This window comes from Bombus bifarius, unplaced genomic scaffold (assembly GCF_011952205.1).
Source record: "Bombus bifarius isolate JDL3187 unplaced genomic scaffold, Bbif_JDL3187 scf7180000008244, whole genome shotgun sequence".
In the NCBI taxonomy this organism is placed as follows: domain Eukaryota; kingdom Metazoa; phylum Arthropoda; class Insecta; order Hymenoptera; family Apidae; genus Bombus; species Bombus bifarius.
Window position 1 is genome coordinate 1,091,278 of NW_022884538.1, and position 22,673 is coordinate 1,113,950.

Consider the following 22,673-nt stretch of genomic DNA (forward strand, 5'->3'; position numbering starts at 1 on the left):
AAATAATTTGTATCAAGGCTACTTATACCAATAGCAGTGAAAATGACTGGTACTTGTCAAAGTGTACAGGAGTCCTGCACTCTGTTTATCGGGCCCCAGTTAACCAGTTTCCTCATTGTCTACAACTTGCCACGCGTTTCTCAAATTTTTACCGCGTATCATTCGATATGACGATATCAGCTATCAGGAAAATTTCGGATCGATCGCTGGATTGCTAGATGTTAACGCTAGAAACGCCACAGCAGTCAAAACGACTGGTCCTACAATTTTATGAATGTGCCAACCCTCGTTTAGATCGATCATGGTCGCGGATGGATTAATAATAGCAAAAATGTACTATATAACATGGAATTGCTTCTGTAAAAAAGTAATAAATCAATAAATATAAAAATATTCTATTATTACCTATTTTTTAAAGACCATTTTCACTGGTTTTGGTACAAGTAGCTTCGTGCTAACTACCGATGGTTCTAGCGTTAACGTGGTGTTCAGTCATCAACTTGGAATAATTCTAATAATATTGGAATAATAGTATTATCAAACACGTACAATTAATAAATTCTGTCAGAGTTCGTTCGCGTCTTTCAATTGAACCATCGAATGGAAAATATCGGAAGCTTTAAATGTTCCTGATTCGACGAACATAGTGTCATCTCTCGTACAACCAGAACGAATATTATTATTCAGACTTTACAAGTACAAATAACAAACTACCAATAGTAGTTCCTTCTCTCAAGTAACTGGAGCAAGTTTGACAATAGAAGAAAAGGAATTTTGCAAGTAAATTTCCTGATCGGACGAGTAAACTCGTGCCGTGCAAATCGTCACGAAACGATGATTAAATACAAAGATGGAATGAAGAAAACGGCCAAACTTCGTCTCGTATATATATATATAGATACTGCGGAAGAACATTTTAATTAAGGAGATCCGTGTACGCCTAATCTTTTAAAAACAAGCTGCATAGCTCGAGTGGAAAGAGGGCAGCGAGCGAATTGAAATTCAAAAGTCGTCTGCAGACAGAAGCGTCGACGACGAAGGAATAAGGAAGCTTTTCGAGGAGCTGGTCGCTAGGCGAACATCCTGCAGGAGCTTCTCTACGAAAAACTTTCGTCCTGATTATCATAAGAAGTTTCGCGATGCTCGAAAGAAAGAAAAGAAAAAGAAAAAAAAAAAAGAGATCGGCCGTTTTACGTATTCCTCGACGTTACAGCGACCGAACTTGTGTGTACACCACCACCGTGGAATTAGATAACCGAGCTGAGTTGTCTTCGAGCGTCGTCGCTCGCACGCTTGTGCTAATGGCGCGCTCTTTTAAATTCCTCGCGATCCTCCGTTTTGTAACTTTCGTCTGGCAAAGGGGATGGGTCGATTTTAAAACGCCAGACTCTCTAGGTCGGCCGGAATTAGATGCGAATATAGGAACAGTACGGTTTGAGGCAGTTGCTTAAAAGATACACGGTGTCCCAGTTCTTCTTAGGAAAACGGTGTCAGGGTACCGTACGAGTGGAGATAAGAAAAACGTTGTACAAGCTTAGTTTCGTAAATGTTGACACGTAATCGAAGGCTTTGCACAGCAGCGACCAAGCAGCTGCGATTCAGTACGCGTAGATTTTGTCATTTTCTTCTGTCGTTATTTGTTAAATGTACTTCTTCATAGACATAGTATTAATAATAATAATAATAATAATAATAGTAGTAGATATTAATAAATGTAAATGAACTGTACATGGTTCCAAAAAATGAGACAGTTTTCATTTCAAAGGCGAAACGATTAATATTCTTACGTTGCACGGATCGTCTGGCAGTGTAAAAGAATTCAAAGGTGTGATCGAGGGTGTGATTTTACGCACAGTATTTTACGCGTTGCGTACGATCAGCCATGAAATTTAATTCGCTACAAGCGTTTGATCAAAGAGAAATGCAAGGATCGTGCGATTCACCGTGTATCGATCTTATTAAATTGGCTCCAGTCGACCCAATTTCCGACGTTTCTTCGTATAACGAATTGTCCCCGTTTCAGTTTCAACTCTCACTCTCGCGCTCCTCGCAAATAAGGAGAATTAAGCCGAGGCAAGTTCGTTGAATTTTAATTTAACGAGCGAAATCTGTTGGGTCAAGGCCGAGGGAGCATTTTACATTGCAGAAAACTGTTTCGTTAAATGTTAATTAACGTCCAGATCCGCCATCCGGAGAATAAATCAAGGGGAACATAGGCCATTAAAAATAACTAGACGCGTTTCTCTCCACCTTCTGCTTTCCCTCCTTTAACATATCTTATTGCTGCGAGTAAATGACTTTATTCTTAATCGAAAGAGCTAGAGAAAATGGGAAGCTCGTTTCACTATTTTCGTTCTCGTTCCCCTGCTTTTTCCTCCCTGTTTAAACTAAAGAAATTTCACCCCCTCGTGCTTCTTCTTACACATTTTATCTGCACCAAAATACCAGCGCAAACGGGAAATTAGAAAATTACATTTGTTGCGTGGCGAGTTCAAGAGTCTGCGTTAACCAGATATTTTTCATTCCCCTTGCAATTTTTCTATTTCCCGTGTACAAGCAAGCAAGCTCGTTCATATCGACGCCTAATTGTTTTACCATTGCAAGCTCTCGAAGAGCGTGGAAAAATGCTGAAAAGTTCACCGGAAACTTCGCTACGCGATACGATCAGCTGTTCGAAAGACTCTTCGCGGGAATAAAAATTCATTTCGAATTTCTGATTTCTGTCTGTAAAGAATCGCGAGCCGAGACAAAGTAGGAGAAAATTGTTTATTAAACGAAAGACTGACACATAGAAATCGAAGAATCACGACCAGATGCAATACAACTTTCTCAATGAAACGACCATTCGCTATCTCGTTACACAGTTAAAACGATCGGATATTAAAAATCCAAGATGCGATATTAAAACTTGGGAACGAGATACTCTGTTTTTCTGTCGCCTGGTCGATCGCAATGGGGCGAAATAAAAATCGAGCGGATTAAAGGAAAAGTAGCATCGCGGTAATAACAATGGTTGCTGGTTGCAAGCGTTGCTCGAATACCGCTGGCTTTTCTCGTTTTAATGAAAGTCCTTTCTCCGAAACGTAATGAACTTGACCGAACTTTATCGTCGCGAGTTGATCAGCGAATTTAATCGGCCGCCAGCGAAGCGGATAACCGATCAGAGGCGAACAATGGACTTACCAAGTTGCCTGGTCGTGGCGGTAGTTACGTCATAACTGGCGAATCAAGCTCTGTGAGGCGTGTGCATGTACGCGAGGGCTTGTTAAAGTTGTTGGAAATTTTTCTTATTTCGGGAAACTATCGCGTTAAGGTGCAGCGAGTAATCCGTTTATTGAAAGTCAGTCAGACCTATGAATATAATTGTTCGCTTGTAAGGAATTGTACAGGGCGTTTAAAGGAGAACCCTGTGGCTTTAAACATCGATAATTCGATGTTCGTTTGCGCGACGAGTTCAAAGATTGGAATAGAAAGGAACATGAAATAAACTAAATATAAACATGTACGCTACGTATTAAGATTAAATTGGAACAAACAACGAATAGAAATAAAGAATCGAATTTTTGTTCACCATCGATGGATAAATATCCGATCGATTATTATTTGATGATTATTTACTGGAATAAGAATTTAGTTGAAGAGAAATTTAATCGCATAACTCGTTCGAATAAAGTGATACATTATGGATAAGTATTTCTGTGTTACATCGTATGCGAGGTATGTATTTTCAAGTGGCGTTGTCCAGTTGTTGCGATATTGGCTTTTATAATTAACTTTTTGCAAATGTCAGATTAGAAAGTTTACCATTGCTCGGTGAATTATTCATCTGATAAATTAATACTCGGAACTGTATCGGTATATATTTGTAGAAAATTAAGTGGAAGCAAACAATTACTCGTATTATTATTCCAATAATTCTGCGACTCTTATTCGAATATAGAAAATAATTTGTTACGGATAACAAGTAATTATTCCATGGAAAAATTATTTTCGCTATGTCCACTGATATCAATTCATTCCGTTAATTACCTTAGATATTTATTCGAAATAATTTGAACAAAATGCTGTACAGTAACTCTGGTGCAAAGTAATTTATTGCAAGTTAATATAATAATGATGATAATAATTAATAATTAAATAATAATAATAATATTTAATAACGCGACTAAGAACACGACGTTGTTGTACTAACGTTACTGTACTGTATCTTATATTTTAGAACATAGAAGCTTGTTGTATCTTAAAAGTACATGCACAGCATGAGAAAGCACTATAAAACAAGTATGATAAAAGCGTGAAAAATATTCCACGTCGTAGCAGAACTAAACTATATACGTTAGCACGTGACAGTTAAAAAGCTAAGGGTTTAATGTAATAAGAATTGAGCAATTTTTAAGTCATCGACGTTACAGCTGTCTTTTATACTCGGTTATTTAATTACTATTATTTAATTACGATTTATCTTCAATTTTCTAACGTAGCCAGATCTCCAATTCACTTTTAACATTGCTTATTTTTAATAAATTTATCGATTCCGAATATAGTGTTTAATGGTTTACGTGACGTTCGATACTGATTTATCAAATATCATTAACTGACGCGATAAGCCCCGTTGATCGTGTACTAATACCGTTAATTAATTACATTTAGAATTATTATCCTGCGGTATAATCGCACATTCATTTACGTTTTAATGTCGAATATACATAATTAATCACTAATGACAGAGACGAGAGAGATATACATATTATCTGCCGTATTATTGCTATGTAATTATAGTTCATACAGAGACTAATCTGCGCGCAGCAACGTAATCAATTTCATTATTTATAACGATGTAATAGTTGCAAAAAAACGTGTGTTAGTTTGTAAAAACATTACACGTATACACATTTACTTCATTTCGGTCTTCATTTAACTATAATTATTCATATTCGTCGTATAGTTAACTATACGTTAACTAGTTAGCTGTTTTTGACGAGTATACTCGTCACGAAGAGACGACACTATTTTGTGTTTCGACGAGCCCTGTCGGTAACAGTAGTTTCCTTGCAACTTAATTTTATATTGCAACAGCCACGCATACTCTGTGTTTGACGAGTATACTCGTCACGAAGAGACGACATTATTTTGTGTTTCGACGAGCCCTGTCGGTAACAGTAGTTTCCTTGCAACTTAATTTTATATTGCAACAGCCACGCATACTCTGTGTTTGACGAGTATACTCGTCACGAAGAGATGACTCTATTTTGTTACAACGAGCCCTGTCGATAACAAAATTAAAAAACGAAACAGTAGTTTCGTTACAACTTAATTTTATATTACTAAAGTCACGCATATTCTGTGTTTGACGAGTATACTCGTCACGAAGAAACGAGTCTACTTTGTATTACGACGAGCTCTGTCGGTAATCAAATTAAAAAACGAAACAGTAGTTTCGTTACAACTTAATTTTATATTGCAACAGCCACGCATATTCTGTGTTTGACGAGTATACTCGTCACGAAGAGACGACACTATTTTGTGTTTCGACGAGCCCTGTCGGTAACAGTAGTTTCCTTGCAACTTAATTTTATATTGCAATAGCCACGCATACTCTGTGTCTGACGAGTAAACTCGTCATCGCTTACTTTTTGTCACGCGCTTTTCAAAGACGACTCAGCAGCTAACTGCTTAACTGATTATATACCGATTACTATCGACTGGTTAATAGCAACGCGTCATAGTCAGACTGCCTTTCTACAAATTCAAATATTTATGATGAAAAATATGCGAAAATAGACCCAAAAATAGGGATAGAAATATTCGAATAAATATTTGCCTGCTGCAAACACCGTAACAAGTATCATGTCGCGGACAATCTGTATATTTTCCACGCTACCTACATCTGCCACACATTTTCCTACTTTTCGCATGTGCCACAAAAGCGTACGAATTCGTAGTCCGCTGGTAGGAAAGACGTGTCCTTTAGAAAACGGCCGAAACGTCGCATGTCGTAGACCGCCGCCTCTCCACTCAATAAACCAAACTTCCTTCAAATCCGCCATCCGAAAGCTAACCTTGAGGTGGCTGAAGCGAACAGATGCTGCAGCCCGAACATCCCCTGATACCCAAGTTACAAGTTAAAGCCGCGCCTCGAAAAGACAGATTGCGCGATCTCTCGCGTGTCATTGGTCCGGCATATACATTCGCAATGTATATTCCGGCCCGAGTGGCAATCTCTGTGTGCGCGTCTCTGTCGGCCTCGAGAGCCACAGTTATCGTCGCATCTCGCTCCCCGCAGCTTCTTTATGCCCGAGGAGAAGCGCGACGACCGGAAGCAATGGCTGAGAGCCGCACGCCTGGTGACACATCCATCCAGAAAGAGACCGGAAAAGGGATATTTCGGTAGCGTGTGTGGCCGTGGTGCGCGCTCGGCCAACTATAAATCAACGTGCAGCAACTCGGCTTCAACTTATGCATCGATACGTATCCTTCGTCGTCGCGACGCGGCAAACTCACGGAATACCTGGCAATATCGTATCGAACTGTGCCATCTTCGGCCAGTTTTCCTCCCTCGAGGCAAAATCCATCCAACGAAGCAACGAAATAGAGCGACGCCTCTTACGTAACGCGCGCGCGATAGAACGAGCGCAGATTTTTCTCGTTCGAGTAATTATGTAAGAAGGTGAAAAATGGTTGACACGGGAGATACGGAGACGCGGACGAGAGGAAAGCGCGGCTTCAACGCTGCAGCAATCGTTTCACACGGAAAAACACTGATATACGTACTCTTTACGGTACGGAGGTCGTAGTCGCGGTTTTTAGCTCGCGAACAGAATCCTGGCGCTGAGAGATTGCCACATAAGAAGAGTTTTAAGAGTTGTAGAAATAACGATGGTTTAAGTATGGCGTTTGCACTGGACAAATTCAGACGAGAAGTAGGTGGTTTTTAAACGCTGACAGTTTCTAGGGATCATCTTCAATTATCTTTTGAAATTAAATCTCGCGATGCGTCTGATTTGCGACAGGATGTTAATAAGTTTGACGATTGGTGTAGATCCAACTGCTTTCTTTCCACAGATGCGGAGATGCGTGGCGTTTCCAGCGAACGAGCGCAGCTGTGTTACTCGACCGACAACGTTGCTGTGCGAACCAGTGATTCGATTGGAATATCAGGTAACGAGTAAAAATAAAAAATCAAATTTTGTGGAATTTACCTGAACAAAAATGTAATCGAAATGAAAATGACGTATAATATTCAAATATTTATATGTTACATCGAGAATGGACATGGTACCGAGCGTGAGATATATTTTCAATGTTCATTGCCCAGTTGTAATATTGGCTTTTATAATTAACTTTTTTCAAATGCCAGATTAGAAAATTTATCGTTCCAAATTGTTCACGTGGTAAATTAAAGTAAAAATAGTATCTGTACAAACTTATACAAAATTGATCGGAAACAATCAATAGTTCGTATTATTATCTCAATAATTCTGGAATTATTATTCGAACGAATGTAGAAAATAATTTGCTACGGATAACAGTTTTAATTATTCCACAGATGAAATATTCGTCCGATATGAATTTATTCCGATAATTGTCCGATAGGATCACATGTCCTGATAGGATCAATCCTATTAGAAACTCGTTAAAGGAATGAGCTTATCTCACTGTATTTTTCTAGCAATTAACTACAATGCACACATCTTACTCAATGTACCTTGGTTCTTCTAATTTCTTTCAACGCAGTTACAATTTCAACCTTCCACAAGCCAAACTGCCATCAAACACGTCCAAACATCTGTCACACACGCCATTCCTGTTTCACTACTCAACCAATCGCTCAATAATCTCGCAAATATTACACGCACAATGCCAATTACATATTTAATAACTGTATATCACACACACACACACATATATATATAAACGTATAACCAGAGCAAGCAACAACCCTACTCATTCCCATTCAATGCCAACTCCTCAAACCTCTGCAAACGAGACGTAGTTTTCGCTTGGCCTGCGAGTGACACGCGTGCACCTACTCCACCCTGCGCACACCCTCCGAGTACTGTTCTCACCTTTAACGAGTACAGTTTGTCTAGAATTCACCTACGCGATGGTGGGGGTGTCTAGACATCCAATCTCTTTGCCCTCTTCGTCGCACGCGCTGCGACTTGCATTAGCGTTCACGCCGGAAGCTGCAGCCACCTGGGGCGTACACACGCGATCGACGGCTAAGATTCCAGAGATTTTTCCTCACGAGACCGCCTGTACGTCGCGCCAAGTGCCAAAGCCATATGCATATAGGGTGGTCGAATTATCCGAATTACAGTCAGATAGCGTTAATGATGACGAAACTATCGGCGCCAAAACGTCGAAACGTAGAAGATGGATGGCGCGGAGAGTAAGTCACAGACATATTCGACATCACCTAGGTATCCATTGTTAACCAGTTAGCTGTTCTCGACGAGTATACTCGTCGTCGTTTACCTTTCAAAAGTAGAAGCTAAAGTTTTCAAAGAGCAACAGACAACTGTTAATTAATGAATTAACACGCGAATGCTGTGATAAATACGGACGTTTTACAGCCATTATGTTCCATGAAACACGCAGAGAACGTTTCCCAGTTGCCTGAGACACCCTGTAGAATAAACTGTACAAGTTTGCTTGCCTGGCGCGGAAAAGGACCAGCTTATCGATACGTGGCACAAAGAAATTGCGGTGGTTGTAATGCGCGTACACGCGTTCGGCAAACGAACCAGCAAGAGGATGGTGGAAACGTCTGGTGAAATTGAGCTCGTGTTTGTCTTTTGGCAAAGGTGGAAATTGGTCGACGAATTTCTCGCGCTGCAATATCGTTCAACCGTGGCCAAGATATTCTCGAGGATTTAATGGTATTCGCGAGGGGATTAATGATGGTAGAGCCGCGGTTTTACTTTGGACTTACAGAAAGTGCTAGCGATCAAGGGATTAACAGTGCGACGAGGGTATTGGAATTGGAAGGTCGGAGAAGCGTGGAAAGGGAAAAACTGATGTGACGAGCTCGGTATAAGTGGGAGGTCGAAACATTAAAAATTAAACGACTTAAGAAGCAAAAATGAAGATTATTTTTAGTATTTGCATACTTGCATTCTGTGGACTGTTACCTTTACGGACTTGCAGAAAGAACGAGCAAAGGATACGAATTTATCGAGGAAATCAAGTTTGAATAATTTAGTTTGTTAGTTAGGGAACGAAGTTGAACGAAATGAACTTTCATAATATAATGCTTGTAACTTAATTAGGCGTCACGATCAAACCGAGTAAACTTACATTCTTTTAATCCTTTTTCAATTTGAAAAATTGCAAAATACTGCTGCAACGAGATACTTTATCATCAAAATAGATTCTTACGGGAAGAAGGAATATTTAATTAATTTGATTAATATTCAGGCACTTTGTTCCTCGCTAATATTTCTTCCCTGTAATTCTCTGTTATTCGACAATTTTCTTTCTAATTTGCAATTATCCGCAACGATGTACTCCACGCACTATAAAATAGTTAGAAATGAACGTTTTCTATTTTTTTTTTAATTAATTAATTCCTACATTGGATTTGTTAATTTTAAATTTATTTAATTACACATCTATCGTGCTGTGTTGGTTTTTTTTTAGCCACAGTATGATTGGCATTTAGGATTATCACGTAGGTTTATCATACGACAGTCTCCAAAGCTAAAATAAATCAGCTCGACGCTTCTATCTTTTTCCATACTCTGCGCGGAATTTACATTTTCTCTCCGTAAAAAATCGCTTTTTATCTTACGTCGTTTACAATTCTAATTTCTCGATTATTACGATACGGACGTGATAACGAGGTACGTTCCAGATGATTGTCGCGGATGTTACGCTGGAAAATAATTCTTCTGGCAGTGGTAATAACATTATGAATTAAGATGAATCTCGTTAATATTCTCTTCTGTCCTTGTATTTTCCTTATTGACTTACCGATGGAATACATTTTTTCCAATTTCCATAAAACTCTTCTTTTTCTACGTGCCGTGGCGTCGTATCTGAAAGACGCGTGAACACGTAAACCCGATCGACCCAGTTTTACAAGAATTTATAATTCACACTGGACTATCGTAACTAATATTCTGAAAAATGAACCGACCATAGTGCGAAATAGATTCAAACAGAATTCCACGAAGATAAGGAACGATACTTGGATTTCTTCTTTCTTCGTATTTTCCATCCACTGTGTACGTAAACTGTTTAATGCAACAGATGAGCAACAAATGCGAATAAAACACGAAATAGCAGAATATCCGTGTTATTGCTGTAGATTTTCCAATTGTATTGCTATTATCCGATTGAAAAAGACCAACAAAGTACACATTTTCTTTGTATTTTATATTTCTTCGTATCTTCCTTATATTTCTAGCAAGTTTACAGACTGCGATGATAACGAGCAAACACGCGAAGTATCTAAAACGAACGCATTTTTAATTCGCCGTGTTTTACGTTTTACGTGGAGACGTTTTGTAAAAATTGTAGCATCTAATCAACGACGAAGAAGTTCACAGAGAAGATGAAAAATACAAAGCGATCGAAGATAAATATTTTCCTAATTTCACTAATCGAACTTGGTAACTTGGCTACCGATGGGGCGATTTTTTGAAATCTTCCGACAAAGTGATAATCGAAACATTGTTCGAACATTTACGTTTTCCACGCAGCTGTCGATAATTCTCGGCGTCTCTTTGAAACGGCGATTCTCCTTCGAGAATTCCAGCAAAGAGATTCCTTGCAGTCGCTCAGACGAGACTTTTACACGTCGATACAGCGTTTCGTCTTTTAATCCTTCCGCCTTCTTTAATCGTTTCGTCGTTCGTCGAGCTTAAAGCGGGTCTCGCGAGGCCGGAAACGACACAGCTGAAAAGCGGCTAGGAAATAGCAGGAATAACGTTCAAACGTCTACACGGTGGCAACGATTTCTTTAAGCCATTCGACGAAGCCGAGCAACTGGCTCGGCTCTGGAAAAGCAACGCGCGTCTCTCTTATCGCAGTTAACTTTTCAAATCGAGCGTTCGACGATGGAAAAACTCGCGTGGAGCGAGTGACGGGCGGCTCGAGTTTACAGCAAACGACGAGTAGTCAGATGACCGTCGATTTCGATGAAGTTTTGTACAATTGTCCAATAGGCAGCGAATATTTATGCAAATTGGTATTTGCACGAGCTAATTAGTTTAATTGTAACAGTAGGCCCTCGACAAAGACTCGTTTCACGTTGTACGTACTGCACTTTGGATATCTTTTTCATTTTCTGCACTTTTGCGTCTTGAAGCTTCCCGCGAGTGCATAAAAATCCGCAATTTGCCCATTAGCCGATGATTATCGGACGATCGGACGTATTCAAAAATTTGTTCCATGTTTTCCACTGTACATGTTCAACGCTATCATTTACATGGCAATGAGCAATTACGTGGAAATTCCGTGGAACGAGGAAATTCCGTTACGTGTCCTGCTATACGTTTTTTTTTTTTTTTTTATTTAGTTGTTCACATTCACAATTTGTCCGATTTGGACATTCGGTAGAATTTACTATACAACGTGACTTGGAATTTCGGATCAATTTTTTTTGTTACACACTAAACCTGAGAATATTTTTAATTATTTTCAACGAACCGCATATTCTGAGCTGATAATTAATATCGTACGTCACAGACGAAAAGCTTAACAAGCGTCATTGAGCAATTAAAGAAACTTGGGCTATCTTTTTGGTCAGCAGTGTAATAACCGTGTCGCGAGACATTTGCCACGCGCCAACGAAGAAGATCGCCCTCTTTGCATACGTCGTACGATATCTGCGTCTATTGTAGCACACGGCACACGTTACTCGCGATATAATCGGTCCACGTCAGGCTGGTTGCTTCATCAATCATAAAGGAACGACTAGCGAGCAGATGGTGCGAAAGACGTCGGCCCGTTATTGACATACCCGGACCAAAGGTATGCCGGTCTCTTTGATCGAAAGCTCGACTGCCAATCGACGAGAATGCCGCGTATTCCATAATTCCGTCGGAAATATTCGTAATGGGGGAAACGAGGTATTCGACGAGACAGGACTGTTCGATGATGTGGGAAAGTGGAGGAAAATGTTCACGGATGACGAGGAGCTTGCGAATTCAGAGAGAACACTTTGGTTCTGATACTCTGACCATGAGATTTCGCAATTGTATCTTTCTTTTCTTTTCTTTTTTTCTTTTTTTTTTTTGCAACGGGGCGAAGTTTGAATTAAGTTTGTTATTTAAGTTTGTTAAAAACTTAGCGTGGCTCGCGGAATTTACGAATTTTAATTTGTTTACGCAAAATTTATACTTTTATAGTGGGCTGAGAATTTTAGTTTGTTTAGGCAAAATTTATACTTTTATAGTGGACTGCAAATTTTAATTTGTTTAGGCAAAATTTATACTTTTATAGTGGACTAAGAATTTTAATTTGTTTAGGCAAAATTTATACTTTTATAGTGGACTGAGAATTTTAATTTGTTTAGGCAAAATTTATACTTTTATAGTGGACTGAGAATTTTAATTTGTTTAGGCAAAATTTATACTTTTATAGTGGACTAAGAATTTTAATTTGTTTAGGCAAAATTTATAATTTTATAGGGAACTGAGAATTTTAATTTGTTTAGGCAAAATTTATACTTTTATAGTGGACTGAGAATTTTAATTTGTTTAGGCAAAATTTATACTTTTATAGTGGACTGAGAATTTTAATTTGTTTAGGCAAAATTTATACTTTTATAGTGGACTGAGAATTTTAATTTGTTTAGGCACAATTTATACTTTTATAGTGGACTGAGAATTTTAATCTGTTTAGGCAAAATTTATACTTTTATAGCGGACTGCAAATTTTTGTGCCTTTATGGAAATATATTTAATAATTTGTTTAATATCAGTGTCGATAATTTTCTATCGTATTTAATATGTTCGTGCAAAATACACGAAATATACGTAACACAGGGAAATATAAAAGATACGAAGTGAGGTACTTGTTGCAATATTTGATGGTCCAAACGAATCTCTACGTAGGTTTCGTTTGCTCAGGTATCTCGATGAAAATATAGAATTTCATTGTTATTAATTAAATGAAGAAGATATTCGAGTTTTATTTGAGTTTGCATCGTGCCTTCTTCGCGAAACCGTTCGAAATGTACGTTTCTACTACGTGATGATAATTAGTGAAAATTTATTTCGTTTTGCAAGCTAAAGAAATGCTCCATCTTCGTAGGGTTGAAATTATGGAATCTCATGTCACCATTAGGATAAAAAAAAGTTCTTCAGATTCATTAATGACGTTTTGACTAAAAATTAGAAAATGGCCTGAATCTTTAAACAAATTTTCGTAGGGTTGAAATTATGGAATCTCATGTCACCATTAGGATAGAAAAAAGTTCTTCAGTTTCATTAATGACCTTTCGACTAATAAATGGAAAATGGCGTGAATCTTTAAACAAATTTTCGTAGGGTTAAAATTATGAAATCTTCTGTTACCATTACGATAGAGAAAAATTCTTCAGTTCCATTTACGACGTTTGGACTAATAAATGGTAAATAGCGTGAATCTTCAAACAGAAAGATATACTCGGTGGTAACTTACTCTAAATGCTTCGTTGAAATATGAAAAAGTTACGAGAAACGCGAAATACGAGAATATATCGTAAATATACAATGGTACACAAAAAGCAAACTATCCCATCAGTCTGTCTGTTCGCATTTTATGCAGAATCTGCCTTAAAAATAAAAGTCGAAGTTTCCAAAGGTTAGGGTGCTTCGAAGTTTCAAATGGCCAAATGAAAAACTGGCAAAGTGGCGCGAATAATCTTTTATCCAATAATTTCGCCTCATTGTTTAGTAGAAATTTATCGTATAATTACGCGTCAACTTGGTGCGGTGCACCTGCGGAATTTCAACCTCGCGGTTATTTTATTAACAAGTTAATTCTACTTAACTATTTTAATACCAGCAGATATTAATAAAGCGCATATATTATTCTCTGATATTGCTAATAAATTAAATTTCAGCAAAGTAGGTGAATTATGACGCAAAATAAACTGTGAGTTACTTGCGAGTACCTTACAATGAAATTTAAAATAGAATTTATGGGAAGAAAGTAAATTGCTATTAATATCTGCTACGTTGATTACCATAATACGAGTTTGCAATAAATATATCCAAGTTCCTACGATCATACTTGCTCCAAACTTTTCTAACATGATCACGACACTCCTTACAGCATAACGAAATTTTCAGATGGATCGTAGAAAATTTGAACAAGCGTGCGGATATTTTCGCGAGTTACTACGTACAAATCGTCGATATATCTTCTTTTCCCATCTGCAAATTAGCTGGAAAAATATTTCACCATCGAGTGACCAGTGTACGTGATAGCTATAGCTATGGATGTATTCGGTTGGCAACTAAGTGATTGCGGATTTTGTCATTAGGTGGTATCGACAAAACCCGCAATCACTTAGTTGCCAACGCAATAGATGTAACACGCGCAGCCTGCAAATAATTTCGTATCGTATCGTTTTGCACGTTGCGAACGTCTGACAGAAAAGCGAGACACGTGGCGGAACTCGTGCGTCGCGTCTTTGGTCTTTGGTTTGTTCGACGTTTCGCGCGTTTCCACGTCCACGAGAGCTGAGCAATAGGAATATCGCAACGATATTCGCGGCGCACGATTCTCGCCACCTCCGTAATGGGAAGGACGTCGGAGGCGGAGGACGTCGGCGAACAGGAAGCGGCGAACTAGTTATCAAGGAAGGTGAACTTGCCTGCGTATATTCACAGGCCGACCGGTTAGATTGAAACTGTCAAACTTTGCCCGTCAAGTTCCAAGTTTCTTGCCGTTGCTTCCGGCCATGTTGGTCTGCCCGACAGATAGTTTGCGGTGCCGTGGAAATTTGTTCTTTGAGCGCGTATTTGTTTTCCACGTTGTTTATATCTTTGTGGGTGTTGCAATACGCTGGTAGAACGCGACCAGATGTTTAGATAAAAATTGATTAAGAAGTGGAGCGAACGTCGAAGGAAATGCAAACCTGCAGTTTTTTAAATTTCTATTAATTAATTATTAATAAATAATTCATTTCGAAATGTATATCATAAATTAATTCCTTACTTTTCGACCATTGTTCCATGTAACGTACACAGGTTTACATTTAAACGGAAAATTTATATTTCTACGTTGTCAATTCCTCCTTATTTGCAGAATTTGATTACTAAAGATACGTACATCGCGAATAGTTGAATACTGTTAGCACGAACACGATGATCGAACGTGTACATGACGCGCGAGTACGAACAGACGCGTTGACGTATCGCGAAGACATCCTCGACGATTGAAATATAGAAACGAAATGGTGCGAGTCGAATGTAGGGATTATTTGATCGCTTGATGGTTTTGAATCAATCGTATAGGGCTGAAATGACCGGATCGTAGGGACTTGGAAACATGTCGCACCGAACCGACATGACCGAGACATTTCTTTAACCTTCTCGTTAATTAACGTTACAAAGTAGCGGTACTTTTACATAAACCGTGCTATTTCGATTTATTAGAGTCGAAAATAACGTTTCTTTGATCGCTGGTTGGTTTTGTATTATTCGTATGATTAGGACCGACACGACTGGGTCGTATTGAGAAACATTTCGCACCGAACCGACATGACCGAGACATTTCTTTAACCTTCTCGTTAATTAACGTTACAAAGTAGCGGTATTTTTACATAAACCGTGCTATTTCGATTTATTAGAGTCGAAAGTAACGTTTCTTTGATCGCTGGTTGGTTTTGTATCTTTCGTATGATTAGGATCGACGCGACCGGGTCGTATTGACGTAGAAACATTTCGCACCGAACCGACATGACCGAGATATTTCTTTATCATTCTCCCTTCATATTTTTCACGAAGCGTTCTATTTCTACAAATTACAGTCGAATGTAACGTTTATTTGATCGCTGTAGGACTTTCGTAAAAATCGTACACCTCGGGCTCAAATGATCGAATCGAACATCGTAACGTACAGATTTATGTTCGATAATGTAATTTCTATATGTGCTTGTGGTAAATTTTCATCCTTAAAAGATCTTCTGGCGATCCAACGACAAACACAAACACGCTTCGAAAGTCTGTGCACGAGTAGTTTACTGGAAACGGGTGCGCGATTAATATTGTTGCGCTTATCGCGCGCGATCGCACGAGAAACGAGAGTACACATTTCTCTGCGGCTATCTGTTATCTTGTATCGGCGATAGCGCGGAGAATGCGGCCGCTGTCACGATACACAATCACGATTTAAGGATTTTGGACTCGGTCGTATCTACTGTCCCATAATGCCAGCCATTTTATGGATTCCTGTCGTTCTACGATTTATTCTACGTTTATTTCCTCGCATAAACTTTTTGTTCCCTGATTTTCTGACGCATACACCTCGCGATGCTAACGAATGTCGCTGCACTGTACGGAAATGCCAGGTCGTTGCATATGAAGTAGACGATTTCAGCGTAAAATCGTGAAACGTTTGGTACCTAAATGTCACTGTCTTATGCTATGTTGTTATATTACGTTATATTAGGTTGTCCGAAAAGTGTCTTTCTTTTACAGACACGTCTTTTACAACGATGCATCTTTATACAAATATGAAAAATAATCTGTCGAACGTTGTGATCTCTGTTTTTTGATAAAATAATACAAAATGGAAAATATTGTGCATCCATTGTTTCCTTCTAAAACGACAGAAACTTTCCGGACGACCTAATATCATGTTACGTTATCGTGCAACAAGTTCGTGCCATTTGTTCCTCTGTTATGTACAAGCTTTCCATTTCGCTGTGATTCCCATTCTGTTGAAATACCAAACAATAATTGTTTCGTTTGGAAATATCAAAGATGCTAAACAAAATCTGACAAATATTCAACCGACGAGCCTTATGTTTCGTCGAACATAAAACGGGCCACGTCTTGATCTTCTCCAGCTTCGCTTGATGACCCTATTTTGGATTTCTTTTCGAACAACATGTCGCTAAGCCATTTTTGCATATAATTGCCAAATCGGGAGAAATAAACGCTAGAACCACGCACTTGAGATGTGGAAATACGGATAATATGCGAAAAAACGAATCGCCACGGAAGACTCTGGAGACGAGAAAATTCCTTCGTTCTTGCCTCTGCTTAATTAGCGGTATTTCCATTTTAAATCCCAATTTGCAGGCTGCTACACTCCACGACGAACGACCCTCGTCGTCGCTTGTATTTATTTACGCACTGCATGAGACATTTCTACGACTCTTTTATCTCTAAAAATTTCTCAGTTAGCTGGACATTCGACGATTCTTATTCAACGATGATCCTGCCACTGCTAGCGAAAATATGAATTTCCAGCAACATCGGTAGCATAATCGTTCGCCTATAGCCGATCGAAGCTAATAACAGAGCCGATGTGCGATCGATGACGACGTTAAATCACGGCAGTGTCCCATGCGAATCGAATTCGATACGAAGCCTCGCACGGCCGTCCATCTTGGCGAAGGGAACGGGGACATAATCGCGTTTCATTTGCCGCGTGGGATCTTAGAAGAGGCACTGGGGCTATCTATTTCTGGCGGACTATCGGTTATCTTGTATCGGAGATAGCCGCGCGGGGAATGCATCGCGGCAGCGTGCACGCCAACGATTTAAGGGCTGCGGATGTGCAAGGAGCTATGAATTAGGTCGCCAAAGCCATGCGGAACCCGCGCTAATGTTCCCGGTAACGGCACTCCGGTTAATTTCCCCCAACGCTCCACGTACTGCTCGATCGTCTGCCTATTTGTCCGTGATCGGTGCCGGTCAATGCGATGTTAAGCACGTTAATGGGATTCTTCGAGCGGATGATGACGAGCCTGACAGCTTGGACTGCAGCTCGTTGGAAACGTCCTGCGGTTTACATTGGGCGAACGAGCTCGGGAAAATTCAGTAAAACGAAGGCGTGAAGTCTCGTTTACGTTGGCGAACGTAGCTGGAACGATCGTGTGGGTCGTTAGGAGGAAGAAAGAAGAAGTTAGCTGATGTAAGAAACGAGCGTTAACTGGTTGTTCGGCGAGTTGAAAAATTGCAGGTAAAAATCGCTGCAAAATTTCGCACAGCCTTCGATGTAAAAACCTGGAAATTAACGAGTTGTTGGTTTAACAAATTGAAACGTTTGGTTATAGCCACATTGCGTTTCACGAGGTTCTTAAATGCGAAAAAATAGGCAAATTTTGGAGCCACACGCGTATGATAAAGACACTAAAGGGAAGAATATAACTACAGGCGAATAAGTATGCGAAATTGGAGGCCACGTAACGGGAATTTACGATACCCGTTGACGTGCTTTCTCGTGATCGCGTCTCTCCGCGAATGGTCGATAAAATACAGTTAACCGGTTAAAAGGAAACGAAAGTCGTTGAAACGCGAATGACAGCGAAACGAGCATCGAAACGAATGGAAATAAAAACTAGGTCGAGTAAATGAATCCTGTCCAGCTCGGCTGATGATTGTTGACGCGAATAGAATCGATTCGACGATGGCGAATACGTGGCAGTGTTAAATCGACAAACCGGTATTAGGCTCGCCTCTCCTCTACCGCCATGTTAACGCGTAAATAATTGCATTAGCGACCCTATGGCGCGTAATACGCGATGAATGTCGCTGTATACTCAGAACACACTAACGATATTGCTCTCACGTCCGTTCGCCGATCTATTTGCTTCGGGACACCGATGGTGAACAACGAAATCGACCCGAGTCCGCTGTGTTTCCGCTTTTAACGAGGTTAATGCGAGGTCTCGTGCAGATCGTTTAGAGTGTCCATCATCCGCACACGGGAAAAGTTGATTCTTTCATAGCCGTGCGTTGCAGGCTTGCAAACGCAGCGTGAATCTCGTGTACAGTAGTCCTGTACATTGAGTCGAACAGATCTGAGGTGGATAGGTCGTGACAGGCACAGTTGATGTATAGGATTTTTGTCTTCATCAGGGCTTTCTTTCAATCATCTGGACCGCTGTCTTCGTCTCTTTTAGGAATCGTGAAGAACAGGACTACGGGTGCCGGGATTCGAACCTGGGTCTGGTGCGTTCGTAGCCAATTACGCTAACCACAGCGCTGCCATCGTCCGGCTGAGGATAGGGTCTTTGTGTAGCAAGTCACTGAACAGGAACCGTCGAAAAGTTTGCTATCGAGTGCAGCTACAGAGCAAATGGCAATCTTGAATATGGTGAAATAGAACACACACGTGGACAATTTTAATCTTCTGATGTTTCGTACATTAGAAGCTGAGTATAAATGAAGATTGCAGGGAAGACGTTACCAGTACGTCGACTGTTTTATCTTTCTGTCGATCTACGGTATATTTTTATATAAATTGTATAAACTCATGACGTATATATTTATGGCATTGGATATGTAGCAAACATATAGTAGAACGTACTGAAATATGTTTAAACCATAAACTAAGCTGCGAAGAGAAAGGTGCACAAGTACAAGGAACAAGTAGCAGTGGTCAGTGTACGATCAGACGTGTGCGTAGAACGAGGCTGCTGAAAATCGAAAATATTACCACGTTATTCAACATATTTGGCGAATTTAATAAACTATTATTAAAGACGTATCTCATTAACAATCTGCAAAAGTTTATGCAAATTCGCGTTGTTATTAACGCGATTGAGAACCCAGAACCGAGACAGACTTTCGTTTCACCCTGCAAATATCTTACACTGAATATCTTCTACATTCGTGAAATTTTTCTGACACATTTACGTTTCCTACAAGTGCAATGAGATTCGATGAGAGTAACTTGATGCCAGCAAGAGACGCAAAGAACAGAATCTTGCCGCTAAAATAAAATTTATTGCAACCAGGTGTACTCATACGTTTGATTAAAAATAGCAATTCTCCTTTGACAGGGGACGATTGGGAAGAAATTGACACACGGTTTTAATAACAGATTCAACTCTATTCGCGTTATTTTCCTTTCATCGAGGATACATTAATATCCGATATCGAGTCCTGGCAATAGCATCGTGTTTAATATTAAAATAGACGACGGGACAAACGCGGCCGCTTTAAACAACATTATACGAGCAGAATGAATACGCGACCTTTCGTCGTGCGCTCGTTCGATAAAATGCACTGCGGTGTCGATAAAGTGGCCGCGAAATCGCGCAGCTATTTACAATAAAGTTTAATGAACCGACTCGACGACAATGACTATCGACGTGTTTTCAATTGCCAGGAGAAACGAAGCTGCACGGGCAAACGGCGTGACAGCTATTGGAAAACATTTCCAAGCTCGCGAAGAAACGCCGCGAGACTAATATCTATCGTCGCGTGGCTGCTCACATTCCTTTCCGTGTTCACGCTCCAATGAGAAAGAATTCAACGAGGTTCACGAAATTCTAGAGGCGGATCGATGATGAAAGACAGAGAGCCGGCCAACGTCGATGCCGAGCATTAATATTTCATGAAGTTTGCCCGACTGAGACTTGCAACCTCCATACATTTGCAAATTCGAAAACAGGAAACCGTCTTTTATCTATGGCTTTGAATTCTCGAAACGGTAAATCGCAGTGAAGCGGACGATAGATCCGGGCAGCGAGAATTTGTACGGTTGACGAACGATCGAGAATGGAGCGAGCGTTTCTGAGAGATCTGAGAGATCTGAGACGTTGAAAAGTTACTCCGAGACTTGTCTTTAAAAGAAATTTAACCCTTTTACGAAGAAGCACACCGTGGGCTATGTATTTTTTACGAAAGACATTGTAGTCTGCTACGTATTTTGGTTTTCGTTTTGGTTTGTCGGTTTGATAATCAGTTCTTTTTTGTTCCAACGAAATCATCAGAATGTGAGGTGGAGAACGCATATGTGCGTTCATAGCCTAAATTCAATGGTTGTGCGAGGACGCATATACGCGTTCATGGCACTCAAAGGGTAAAAGGTACAAAAATGCATACAATGCAGGTAATACGCATAATATGTGTGCGAAGAATCCAAAGTAGAGTACCCGTGAGCGAAATCTCTGTTTAAGACTAGAATTAGAGGCTATTTCTACAAAACCAGTGAAAATGACTGGTCTTTAAAAAATACATGATAATAGCATATTTTATGTAGTACATTTTTGCTATTATTAATCCATCTGGGTCCATGATCCCTAAAAGAGGATTGACACATTTATAAAATTGTGGAACCAGTCGCTTTGACTGCTGTGGCATTTCTAGCGCCAGCATCTAGCGATCCAGCGATCGATTCGGAATTTTCTTGATAACTGATATCGTCGTGTCGCGAAAAAAGGTAGAAGACACGGAGCAAATACGGGGAGGGCAGGCGGTTTGTTTGCGAATGCAGAAGTACGCCAGCGTGCAAGTATATTTCCAAAACTTGTTAAGCTCTCTGGCTTCCTGGAGAATCATTATTAAAAGGGCTGGATGCGCGCAAGCAGAAGCTTATTATTCGCTTCGGCGTTGAATAAAACATGGAGGAAACGGGAGCGCGTGTGACGAGCGATTTAAAATATTCAATTGAATGCACGCTAGAAGCGGCAAGCTCTTCCCCAGTGGAAGCTTCGTCGATTTTGATCCACGGCAAAGTAGTAAATTACACGTGCGACACGAAATTACCGGAAAAGGTAAGTGGCTTACAGGTATACTTTAGTCAATTTACAGTAACAGCACACGAATGTTAGCAAACTGTATAAATTAATGAGTGAACTAATGACCAGAAGCGATACATATCGTCTGCTTATAAAACCAATACGTAGCAGAATTTTATTATTGCAATCCAAGACGCAAGGGGCATTCACAACAGCGACACGCTATGGATATCGAAATTTCGTCGAAATCATCGTACAAAAGTAAATCAAAAGAGAGTCATTTTTTCTTAATATCAACTAATTATTTTTTAAACTGGTAGCGACGTCGCTTTCGAAAAAGCTTTCTTATTTGGTGTGTATTTCAAAGTCCGAGGATGAATGACTTTTGCGCGAACGTTTCGTCGAAAAATTTTGTCGATATTTGTTAATCTGTATGAGATTATTTTATTTCGTATCCATTAATTATTTAAAAGCAATTTTACCACGTGATAACGATAAATTAATAATAGAGAATGCACAGGATTTATTCGCCGGTACGTGGTTATCAGTTGTGACACTGTACATTAAATTGCAAAATGTGTGTGAAAAGTAAACAAGTGTCCGAGTACTCACGACTACTCGTCGTATCATTGGTTGCTTGTAATTTTCATAAAATTCAATCCATTTCACGAGCCTGTGGAAACGAGATGAAACGAATGAATCTCATTACCTCTTGAACCTTCCTCAGGACGATGATCTTGTGCCACTGATTATCGTCGAACCGGATTCGGACTGGCTTTATGTGCAGATCTAATCTTCCTTTAGCCAACGTCATGCCCACGGCTGCCCCTCCGTCTCTCAGAGATACGGTCAGATAATCATCTCCCTGTCCTGCAATGACACAAGGAAAGAAAAAAAGCTAGGTTACTTTGACGTGAATTAAACAGCAGGCTTGTGGTTACAGTCTCGTGGTTTCGTCAGCAGCCAGTGGAAACCGAAACGCGATTCAAATTGATCTGCTTTGAAATCGTAGCGAAAGTTGGCCCGAGTGAAC

The 22,673-nt window shown here is 39.8% G+C and overlaps 1 protein-coding gene across 5 annotated transcripts in view; it reads right to left on the bottom strand.

The window, feature by feature from the left end:
* Nucleotides 1-22,529, bottom strand: part of LOC117211790 (neurexin-3-like) — a 295,832-nt gene extending 273,303 nt beyond the window's left edge. For all 5 annotated transcript variants that reach the window (XM_033456011.1, XM_033456008.1, XM_033456010.1 and 2 more), the window contains exon 1: nucleotides 22,350-22,529. In XM_033456011.1, the coding sequence (XP_033311902.1) occupies nucleotides 22,350-22,454 (105 nt within the window). In that variant the 5' untranslated portion in view covers nucleotides 22,455-22,529. The remainder of the gene's footprint in view (nucleotides 1-22,349) is intronic.
* Between the last annotated feature and the right edge of the window lie 144 nt (nucleotides 22,530-22,673).